The sequence below is a fragment of the Kwoniella europaea genome, chromosome 1 (assembly GCF_036810445.1).
Source record: "Kwoniella europaea PYCC6329 chromosome 1, complete sequence".
Classification (NCBI taxonomy): Eukaryota; Fungi; Basidiomycota; class Tremellomycetes; order Tremellales; family Cryptococcaceae; genus Kwoniella; species Kwoniella europaea.
In genome coordinates this window covers 11,695,550-11,706,990 of record NC_089487.1, presented here as the reverse complement: position 1 = coordinate 11,706,990, position 11,441 = coordinate 11,695,550, and the positions used below count along the sequence as shown (strand labels likewise).

Here is an 11,441-nt window from a genome sequence, read left to right as displayed (position 1 = left end):
ATTGTGACTGGGCGGTTAGAAGCATGACAGAAGACACGCCAGATTGTCCAACTGTGATCCCCTACATCGTTCAATTTGCGTGCTCCAACCTAACAAGACAGGCCAAATTTTTGAGCTGACGATATGAAGTGAGGGTTAGCTGTGTCGATCATAAGTTCTTTGGTTGTCAAGGAGCACGCCAGGCGTAAGGATCCTGGAACTCATGACACATTCCTCCTTTTACATTTATAATTCCTCTTCATTGGGTTCTATTTAATTTTCCATTTCTCCACTTACTCCCTATATCGTTACCTATACACAAGTTTTCCTTCCTTTTGAGATTCAGCAATGTCACCCACCAAAAGACCCATCGACTACACATCCTCGGAGTCCGAAGCTACCAATACCGATATCAAACCTCACATCAGCTCGACTCCTCCTTCCACACCTAAAAAGAAGATCACTCCCAAGAAGACCGAGATGCCTACTCCGAAGAAGGTCAAACCGAGTGCCGCCAACACAAGCAACAATTCTGAAGGCTGGACTCCCCAAGATAGATTGAACCTCTTCGAAGCGTTCGTCAGTACAGTCGAAATAAAATGGGATGAAGTTGCTGCGAAAGTAAGTCGATTATCTAGATCAATAATGTCAGCTGATTAGATTTTTGATTCGTATGCAGATGGGTCCTAATTATACTGGTAAACAATGTAGAGAACAATGGCAGAGGGCTACAGGGAAAAGAATCAGGAAGGCTCTTGGAGAGGAATAGACATCTGCTTTTCCACTTAGGTAGGTGTTGGTATCATTAAACTTTTCATGATCAAGGTGAGCTGACGAGATACGAATTTTCCGCAACCTAGAGATCCAATTATCTATCATACTAGCGTTGGAGCAGAAGTGAACACAATGGTTGGTATTGAGGGAGAATAGGCTCGAAATATCGAGAAAGGGAAGGGGGTATAAATGCATGATTATACAATGGGATGGATTTCATTTTCGTTACATTGATCTGATCTGTCTTGTCTTTATGTTACATTCAGAATTTTATCGATCATTTGGGCATCTAGATTTTGAACGTGAAAATACAATCAGTATTGATAAACCCCCGTTAAGAGGAAAGATGGTGTCCGATTCTATAGTGAACAGTCAATATCGAAAAAAAAACTGTTACTCACCTGCACACCCATCTCATTTCTCCACTTTTCAAATTCACCTTCTTTATTCTTATAATTCTTCACCAGACTCTCCAAAACCTCCTTTATACCCGAGAAATTGGTTTCCAAACTCGGTACCACATCCACTACATTTCGTTTCACTAATGTCCCACCGATGAGTCGATAACATGTTCGTTCCGGATCGGATTTCGTCAGTGGACGTAGAGTGGACAGCACGAGGCTGAAGCAATCGTATATTGTCAGCTACTGTCTGCTCTATTTGAAGACAGGATGAATCAAAGAAGACCTACGCATGTTCCTCCATCTCACTTTCAATCTCACCTATCTTCTGAGCGAGGTTCTGCAATTCTGTCCTATACCTCTGAAAGATGATAGGTACTTCCTGTGGATCGGGTTTCTGGGTAGGTTGCTGAGTAGATTTTGGGGGCATCTTGAGACCTGTTCACTTCTCGCCTAGGTTACGAAGTAGTCGAATGATATGCTCGTGGTTGAGATTTCTTGCCTGATTGTACATACGAGTAACTTAGCATCTTTTGACGTCTTGGCTCGAACCTTTGCTCTCTGTTGAGAAGTGTGGCCCCGCACTTCAGTTAGCGGCAATTATCGGTATTTCGATCAAGTGGCACATTTGGGTATTTCAGCTTTCAACTTTCAACGTTTTGGACTTTTTTGTTCTCCATCCTCAATCTTTGCATAAGATCGTCATTCTGTATTCCAACCTTGACACGCCAAAAGAGACGGATCATAGTCTCCTACACGTATAAATCGAGCAAAAATGGCAGACTGTATCCCTATCGCACCTGAATTACCATTCCGACAACAGGTCAGTACGAGTCAAGAGGAATTGGACGTAGGTTTGAGCTGATGATCTGTGAAATAGGTTATCGAACTCGCCTCGCACCTCGCTAGATCCCTACCAAACTCGGATCAAGCTTCTTACAGGGAATTTGTCGGTTCGTATGAGAGTAAAGTGAACAAGGAAGGTGAAGAGGACGTAGCGGCTGAGCAAAAGACGGAGATTGTGAAGAGCCTGGTAGCCAAGGTCGGAGAATTGAAAGGTGCTTTGGATGGGTTGAAGGAATCCGGTAAGTGGATCTCCAACTCAAGCTGCCATACCGTTTACTCCTATTGGATATTTTGATCTGAACGAGAGAACTCATGACTGATCCATATCAATCAGATGTCGAAAACTCTCACTTATTGTTGCAATATACCCTATCGACGACATTTGATCCATTATCTGAGGAATACTCAACATCAGTCAAGAATGTAGTTGAAGCGGTCAAGAAGGGAGGAGAGGCTAGTGGGAGACAAAGTAGGGTCGATGTAGCTTCTCGAATGTAAGTGTGAAGTCTTGGTTCAGATAATGTTATTTAGAAGAAGTTTAGATTCTCTTGTCTGGTGAATATTTCGTACTGATAAAACGTCGTATCATATCTAGCCTCAACAATACATACAACTACCTTCCCTCTACCTCATCCCTCCGACCTACCGTCCTTCTATCCTTGTTGTCTCTCCTCTCAACCTCATCGGACATCTCAATCTTACCACTGTCATCCGAGGTATTATCCAAATCCATATCTCAATGGGCAATTTCCTCGAAAGAAAAAGTAGACTTCCTCTTATCCCTCTCTCAATTATACCTATCAGCTTCGGAGTTACACAAAGCATTGGACGTATTGATCATCGCCCTGAAGGAAAGTGTCGATACGAAAATTGTCGAAAAAGCTATATTGGTCAATCTGGCTATAAGCGATAAATTCGAATTGGACGAGATATTGAAGATTCAAGGTGTCAAGGAGAACTTGGGCAATGCCAAGAGCGTGGTGGACTTGTATGAAGGTGATGAGGTTGAAAATGTCAAGAAAGGACAGGAGTGGGCTAAGAGCAATGCCGCTTGGGTCGAGGGTGCAGGTAAGTGATCAAAACTCTTCTGTCTACGTATTTGTGCTATACCAATATATCAAAATATCGAGTGGACTAATGGAAACGTTACTAATATTGTGGATGATGATGAACAGGCATTCCCGAATTCACCGCTGAATCGGTCGTACGAAAAGTTCGACTCGTAGCTTTACTTGCTCTCGCTGCTAGGTCAGAAACTCGTCAGCTCGAGTACGCACCTATCGCCAAAGCGTTGGGTATCGATGAATCTGAAGTTGAAGCTGTAGTCATTGATGGTGAGTTAAGCTTTTCGTCCATGAAATAAACTCAAATCCCAGTGGAAGTAACGCTCAATTCATCTTAAATGATTATATGCTAAATTGTTCTCATTTGTTTTCATAGCCGTTCGATCCAAACTCCTTTCCGCTAGAATCTCTCAACCCCTCTCACTCATAAAGATCCAATCTATCTCTACCCTCTCTTCCTCCACTCGACGATTCGGTTCAGACGAATGGAAGTTGTTGGAAAAGAGATTGAATGAATGGAAAGTCTCTGTTACCGAGGCTAGAAGTGTAGTTGAGGAAGCTCAGAAATTGGCTGAACAGCCTTTATCTGGTGGTGGTGGTGATAAGAGACGTGGAGGAGGTGGTGGTGGCAAGAGGGATAACAGACAGAGAGAGGAACAAGGTCAGGGTCAACAGGATGGACAGTCGACACAGCAACAAGGTGAAGAAGTTGCTGCTGCCTAGGTCATGGTTCATATAGAGTGATCAGAGGAAGAGGTTGGGATAGATCGAGATTATATGTCCTGATGCATTTCATGTGATTGTGTGAATCACTTGGGGTGCCAAGTCATACATCACAAGTTGCCTTTTCCCACGATGCATGTACACCTCGGATGCTCCTCAATCCCCTTGCACGATGATTAGCCTGGTATGCATTTGAGGATGTGGAATGCTGCGCTGATTATGGGTGTATGGGTGTATGAGCATGAATCCAGATTAAGATCAACCGGGTAGGTCAGTGCGTAGTGCACCATATCATTCAACCGTTGATCTATAACTATCACTCGTATTCATCTCCTTTATTCATTCTTTCACCCCTTCACTTCATCACATCAGTCTACTTCAACCTTCTGTATCCTTCCTACATCTTGATACATCATATTATAGCTCATCCCAACAGCATAACATCCCCGATCCTATACATGCACGATGGACGACCCGTTATCACCGAACAATATCAACCCATCATGGTCCGACACCCCAACGGATCACACTCAATCGTCCATCTTCTCTCCCACCCCTAGCCATAGCCATGTCAACCCCCAACAATCATCATCATCAGAAGAAGAAGATTATTCCAGAGAACCAAAAGTATTTGGTGCACCTGGCTTAGGACTCGTCTCGCCTCCTCCAACTTCTAAAGATGGTATCATGAATTCGTCGATTACTACTGCTGCGAAAGAGACGCCAAGTCCATTTCTAAGAGTCAGGATAGGTGGATTGGAGAGGAATAGGAAAGATCTGCTAATCAGATTCGATGCTAGTGTAAGTTGTTAAACCCACACGATGTCCCATTCACACTTCACATGCAAGCCATGGAAGATGTAAGGAATGGTTTTACTGATTGGTGATTGGGTCTATCCATCCATCCATTCACCCATCCTATAGACGAACCTACCGAATTTTAGGACATCAATATATAGGAATATGCAAAGGAGTTATGTGGAATTTCAGAAGTTTGCTGAACAAGCTCAACTTTGTTGTCCGCAGAGTGAGCATGCCCATATTACAAAGTACAGATACTATTCCACGCTGACATTGTTATTTATACAGCTATCATACCTGCCTTACCACTTCCTTCAACATCAGCTATTACAGACGAAGAAGGTGATTTGTCTCGGCTTATAGCTGCGTTTACCTCTCTCTAGATCAGGTCCCAGCTGATATTCCTTATCCTTGACGTGATAGACGATCGACTTGTTAGAATAGCATTACAAAGATGGTTTACTAGGATATGTGAAGATCCAGTGTTGATTAAAGATGACGAGTTGAGATCGTTTATCGAGTCTGATTTTGGTGTAAGTGATTAAACCTATCAAACCAGACTATGCTGGAAACATCCATCGTGTCCATGGCTCATGGTCTATGGTCTGTAATTGATGCTGATGCGAATACCCGTATTTATAGTACACTCCCGTCCCACCTCCCTCAGCAAGGAGATCATCAGCTGCCTCAGCAGCCACTGGAGTATTCTCCGCAGCGTTGTCGAAAGTGGTAAGAAGAGGACCGCTGGATGAGGACGACGAGTTGCAAAGTGCTAAGAACGCTTTGGATAAATTGGAAGAGAGGTGGGGAGCGGCTGCTACAACCATCAATGGAATTGGGAAAGCAAGAAGAGGTGAGTCAGACAACCTTTTGTCGTACATTGTCTACACATCCTGTTTGTTGTTGTTGGTAAGAGAGTATCGAATGCTGATTGTAGTGTTTTCGTTCAGCCTTTGCGGTATCCAATGCAGATGTCGGGGCGAAACTTGTCTCCCTGTCAACGGTCGAATCGGATCCCCATTTAGCTGCTGCTGAGAGGAAATTTGGAAGGACTTGGGAACATCTCTCTGGGATGATAGGTGCTCAGGTCAGTACCAGGGATCCACTTTCGATCTGTGACGGCTGGAAGCTGATAAGATGGACTTTGTTTTTAATTGTATTACAGGCCGCTTCGGAGAATGTCATTCTGAGTGACTCATTAGGCTATCAAGCGCTGAATGCTAGAGCTGCAAAGGTATGTGCATTTCCACAGTATCGATGATACACACTACTTCTTCATGCAATTAGCTATCATTGAGTCATGCTGACGACCATATCGCCCATAGGACGCTCTAATACAACGTACTACCCTCCTTGAAGATTCTCAAACGGCTACGAAATCAGCTATCAACAAACGAAGAAATGTGGAAAGATTGAAAGGTAGTTCAAAGATTGATCCGGTCAAGGTTGATGACGCTTTACATGAGATGGAAGAGGTGAGTGGCAGCACTCTTTCCTAGCGCCGACCTCAACAGAAACACCAGACGGGTAGCCGCTGTGAATGTCTTGCTCTTGCACAGGAGGCGCTCTCTAATTGGAGGCTTTAGCTGACCATATTCATATGTATCATAGGCCAATGCACTTGAGACATCGCTTACCAATCGACTAAACGCTATTTCTCAGAATCTCCACCTATCGATTCGTACCCACTCTCGACACGCGCACGAGGACGTTGCTGTAGCGCTGTTAGAAGCGGCTAGGATGAGCGTTATGTACCACAAACAGCACTTGAGAGAATTAGAAGCTCTCAAACCTGATCTGAAGAAAATCGGAACCTCCGCTCCTGTCTCTGTCACTACACCGAAAATCGCTACGGGCACGCCTAAACAGGCGAATACAGTTCTACCACCTCAAGTCACTCCACAAGCTAGACGACCACCACCTCAGGTTCAGGCTCAACCACAATCTCAACCTCCCATGGCTCATATGCCACAAGGCTTCGCACCTGTCCCTCCTCAAGTTACTAGCAACCCACCTCTGATGCCGGGTCCTCCCCAAATACCTCAACAGGCTCATCCTGGTCTACAACCTTCATTCTATCAACAACAACAGCCTCGAACACCGAATTCATACCCTCAATTCGCACCACAGGGACTACCGTACCAACAGGCGCAACAAGTACCCCAAGGATTTATACCACAATCACAACAACCGGGATTCCCTCAACAAAATCAATCGGGATACAATCAACAGCCCGCTCCTGTACCTAGAGGATATCCTACTCGACCGCCACCACCAGGACCACCAGGACCACCCAATCAAGGTTTTGGTCATATGAACGGTACTCAATCGATGTTCCTACCTCCTCCCAATCAGAGACCTAATTCAGCTGGACCTATACCTGGACCTGGACAGGGACATCCCCATGATCCATTGAGTGCCGGGGGAATGACTCAAAGCATGATGCTACCTCAACATGCAAGACCTCATACGCCTGGTGGTGGAGCTGGAACGATGGGAAGGGGAGGTAGGAAGTTGGACGAGAGACAGGCTGCTAGGATGTTAGCTGGGGGTTTCTAGTGCGAGTAGATGTAGATCGATCAGTGTTGTATATTGTGTATAGTATACTGGTATGATGATGAATTGACATGATGGATGATTTCACGATTGTCTCTACACCGTGCGGACATGATAGCGGAGAGAGCTACTGGTGACACATGACAAAACGAGCACTCGGTAATAATTATGATGATTGGTACATCAGAGCTACAGTGAGTATATGTGTATGCGACATTCTAGCTGGACCGTCCGATCCCGACATGGACTCGGTGGATAGCGGGTGACATGATATGCTGCATCAAAGGTGTGAGGTGTGTGTCTTGTGCCGATTGAGATCACTATCATGCTACTTGTCTTGTCCATTGACAGTACTGTACCACTGTAGTCGGTGTATGCCACTGCTCGTGCTCGTAGCGTTCGGATGAGAACGGAACCACGTAATCCACACTCGTCTCACCCAGGCTGTGGATTACCACGTGTTTTCTACCTGGTGAGCTGGACAGATACCCCTGGTTTCAGGGTAACTGGGTGAATTTAGTGGTTTTATAATGTAAACAACTCGACATTTTTATCGTACCACTCGCTCGTACCACTCACACACTGCCATGCGAAAGATTTTTGGGACAACCCGTAGCAGAAAGTAGCAGGGAACATTGAGATTGAGATTGAGGGTTGTAGCGGTGTAGCGTTGATCTTTGCAGCTTATATAGATGGGGTAGTATATATATATATACATACATAGATACATAGACTGGACACTTTCTTTTGTCAGATTCACCCAGCACATTCTCTTATACACCTACCTAGCTGATCCTACCTTCGTGTGGCTATACCTATCCAACTGGAAAAACACAACCAAGCTCGGTCCACAACAAAACGGCACAACAATTTATTCTCGTACGACTTACTCACCTATACCTACCTACCTTTGACATATTCAACCCTAAAGCAACCGAGATATTCACCTCGACCGGATCGTATAGACTTATAGACTTAGAAATAGATATATAGAACATTAGATTTGTCTTTCACCTCTTTGCCGCTCATCTCTTGATACCAACAACACAACAGTAACATCGATTTTCGGCCGATAGTGCTCTCGACACCACTTACCAACATGGACGTCTTACTGCATTACGCTGACGAGTACGTCTTCGACTCCGTGTACAATTACCTCCTTCCTCATCCGCCCATCCCATCATCCTCATCCCTTCCTGATCTATACAACAAAACGGTCCTTCCGTCACCTTACACTCAATCGACAACGTATCATCCACCGGATCTATCCATCGGTGGTAGCGTAACCGGCTCATTATGGGCGAGAGATAATATCTATAGACAGGGTGTATCAATATTCACCATTGCATTGTCAGGAGCATACATAATGTATTTTCTCTTCTGCTCCATATCATATTTCTTCTTCTATGACAGAAGATTAGAACATCATCCGAAATTCTTAAAAAATCAAATTCGTAAAGAGATAAAATCGAGTTTGATCGCTGCTCCAGTCATCGACCTGATCACCCTCCCATGGTTTCTCGGAGAAGTTAGAGGATATTCGAAACTCTATGATAATATTGGACAATACGGTTGGACCTACCTCGTTGCTTCATGCTTTATGTTTTTACTGTTCACGGATTTGGCGATTTATTGGGTACATAGATTGGAACATCATCCGTTGATCTATAAACATGTTCATAAACCACATCATAAGTGGATCGGTGAGTTTGATCAAGTTCTTCCTACTTACTCTCCCTTCTTTCTCTGTGACATCGCCTCTTGTGTAGGTCGTCGTAAATTGAAGCTGATCGATTGATGCGTCGATCATATAGTACCTACACCATACGCTGCGCTTGCTTTCCACCCTTTGGATGGTTATGCTCAATCGTTACCATACCAGTGAGTCAGAGTTATATCTCCGATTTCTCAACACAGATCATAAGAGCTGATAATGTCTATGCGATCTCTTAAGCATCTTCCCATTCTTATTCCCTTTACACAAATACGCCTACCTCGGATTATTCGTCTTTGTTCAATTTTGGACGATCCTGATCCACGATGGAGATATGATATCTGGACATTTCTTGGAGAGATACATAAATTCACCGGCTCATCATACCCTACATCATCTCTATTTCACCGTAAACTATGGTCAGGTGAGTTGATCATTCTTTGTGTTGTATGTCCTTTACTTTACCCCGTTGCTGACATTTCTTGTTCGTGGGGTAGTACTTCACTTGGGCCGATTCTTACTGGGATTCATACAGAGCACCAGAAGATAAACTTGATCCAATTCATGAATCGATAAAGGCAATGAAGAAAAAGGGTTTGATCGATGAAGATGGGAATCCCATACCACAAATCAACAAGAAAGATTTGTAATGAGAAGGAAAGGGAGTTATACCATTAATAAACTTAACGAATTAGATCAAAGAATAGTACCTATACATCATACCATACTTAGATATACCCTGTAGAAATGATACACTTAAATCCATCTATACTCATAATGTCTATCTTGGTTCGTGGGAGTTTAAATCATACCCCCTTGTGTGTCCTGATGATAGATTGATGAATATCAATGTGCTCTGCCTTGTTACGATGACTCTCACCCCTCACTTTGAATGAAGATTTGCAAAGGTATATGATGAGACGAACATGGATCGTACTCGACGATTATTTCATTTCAATATGACGTTGACCCCTTCGGTTGAAATTCAATTACTACAGATAAATGCATACAACACATATTGATTGGGATAATTTGCTAGATGTCCCTCCTCTTCAGGATTGAGCTTGATTTTGATTCTGATCCTAATTCTGATCCTGAGCCTGATGCTGGTCGTCCTCCTCAACCACCTCATACCCCACTCTTATCCATTCCCCACAGCCTTCACATCCCACAACCTCAACATTATCTTCCAGCTGTTCTAACGTGATTTTGAATTCGCTCGAACATCGGCAGGGATATGTGAAGTGTTCAGGTTGTTGATCATCTTCATCCTCGACCTCATCTTCATCCTGATTGTGATTGTTCTGGCAAGTATAGTGCGGTGTGAATTCATCTAATGAGATATTCCTAAATATATGTGGACCAGTCTTCGTGGGTTCTTTCGCTGAAGTGATTGTTGATGTTGATGAGAATGAATCGAGCCATTGTTGTTTCTTTATTGGATCAAGTAAGATTGATTTCGCTTCGTTGATCAATCTAATATCGGTATCATCATCGTCGTTATCGTCATCGTTGTTGACTGTTGAACTACCAAAGTGGCGTCCCCCCAACATCTTATCTGGATGATACTATATCGACGATGATCAATCAAAAGGTCCCTCAGGTCAGCAGGCAGATGAACAGATAGACTCACGATCAATACCAGCCTCCTCCATGATTTGATCACATCTTCATCTGATGCTGTAGGTAACAAACCCAATATCGAGTAGTAGTTAGGTACGGATGATATGATTGCGAATTACCGTTCGACTTCGAGACGATCTTTGCAAAGGTTTGAAAGGGAGCTAGAGCTCTTATCCAGCTATGTATGTAGTGTGTTGATTTCGTAGTCTCCCTTTAACGTATAGAGGAGAGGACTGTATATGAATTTTCCGTACTTCTGCAAGTCTACATGTATAAGTTACTCAAAGAACTGGTCTCACTGAGATATTGACCTGTTGACATGTGACTTTGATATTTGCCACTCGAAAACCTTTAATCTTATCTTACCCCCTCATTTATGATCTCGAGCATGTTTCAATTTCCTCGATTACCTGCACATCACACGTCCATCTTCAATCTCAACAATCAAAGGTTAGTTAGGTTACACATTCATCACTGACTGAACAACACAAAACAAAACGAAAAAACAGCTTGGCATCAAAGCTAGACGAGTATACACGCATAGGTGAGTACATGCAACGAATGTATGATCCCGTCATATCATATGACTCATCCAAGTGGAATGTGGTGGCAAAAAAAAAAACATCGTTGGTTTCCGGTCCGGGAACATACCGATGATATGATATTTCCAGATGAAGAGCTGATGATATGATATTCACTCATAGCATATAGACAAAGAAAGAATTTTGGAAAACATTGGATCATCAGCATTTAAGACTTGACTACATATATAAATAGTAAGTTTGTATATCTCGATCTCTGTTGGGCTTGGAGACGGGTTGTTAGTTGGTTGGACATCAGATCACTTGACCACTTGATCACTTGATCCTCATTTTGTATCGACTACTACCATCGACCATCGTTACTTCTTACCATTCATTTCGACTCGATTACTCACTGATACCATCTGTCATTCACCAG

General features: G+C 43.4%; 6 protein-coding genes across 6 annotated transcripts; 4 read left to right on the top strand and 2 right to left on the bottom strand.

Annotated features, from left to right (window-relative positions):
* Positions 1-327: 327 nt before the first annotated feature.
* V865_004449 (uncharacterized protein) lies at positions 328-748 on the top strand (the record flags this gene model as incomplete). The annotated part of the gene is made up of 2 exons (XM_066228229.1): positions 328-600; positions 659-748. The coding sequence occupies 2 exons, from the start codon at positions 328-330 to the stop codon at positions 746-748; spliced, it is 363 nt and encodes a 120-aa protein (XP_066084326.1).
* Positions 749-1,067: 319 nt separating this feature from the next.
* V865_004448 (uncharacterized protein) lies at positions 1,068-1,584 on the bottom strand (the record flags this gene model as incomplete). Its single annotated transcript, XM_066228228.1, has 3 exons — positions 1,068-1,112; positions 1,155-1,374; positions 1,445-1,584. 3 exons carry the CDS (start codon positions 1,582-1,584, stop codon positions 1,068-1,070), a joined length of 405 nt encoding a protein of 134 aa, XP_066084325.1.
* A 345-nt stretch (positions 1,585-1,929) lies between these two features.
* V865_004447 (uncharacterized protein) lies at positions 1,930-3,787 on the top strand (the record flags this gene model as incomplete). Its single annotated transcript, XM_066228227.1, has 6 exons — positions 1,930-1,977; positions 2,035-2,239; positions 2,335-2,494; positions 2,596-3,068; positions 3,176-3,334; positions 3,441-3,787. The coding sequence occupies 6 exons, from the start codon at positions 1,930-1,932 to the stop codon at positions 3,785-3,787; spliced, it is 1,392 nt and encodes a 463-aa protein (XP_066084324.1).
* Positions 3,788-4,252: 465 nt separating this feature from the next.
* V865_004446 (uncharacterized protein) lies at positions 4,253-7,147 on the top strand (the record flags this gene model as incomplete). The annotated part of the gene is made up of 9 exons (XM_066228226.1): positions 4,253-4,588; positions 4,712-4,814; positions 4,877-4,930; positions 5,012-5,121; positions 5,231-5,441; positions 5,539-5,675; positions 5,754-5,822; positions 5,914-6,063; positions 6,200-7,147. The coding sequence occupies 9 exons, from the start codon at positions 4,253-4,255 to the stop codon at positions 7,145-7,147; spliced, it is 2,118 nt and encodes a 705-aa protein (XP_066084323.1).
* Positions 7,148-8,243: 1,096 nt separating this feature from the next.
* Positions 8,244-9,508, top strand: V865_004445 (uncharacterized protein; the record flags this gene model as incomplete). The annotated part of the gene is made up of 4 exons (XM_066228225.1): positions 8,244-8,847; positions 8,959-9,025; positions 9,099-9,282; positions 9,356-9,508. The coding sequence occupies 4 exons, from the start codon at positions 8,244-8,246 to the stop codon at positions 9,506-9,508; spliced, it is 1,008 nt and encodes a 335-aa protein (XP_066084322.1).
* A 432-nt stretch (positions 9,509-9,940) lies between these two features.
* Positions 9,941-10,411, bottom strand: V865_004444 (uncharacterized protein; the record flags this gene model as incomplete). The annotated part of the gene is made up of 1 exon (XM_066228224.1): positions 9,941-10,411. The coding sequence occupies one exon, from the start codon at positions 10,409-10,411 to the stop codon at positions 9,941-9,943; it is 471 nt and encodes a 156-aa protein (XP_066084321.1).
* Between the last annotated feature and the right edge of the window lie 1,030 nt (positions 10,412-11,441).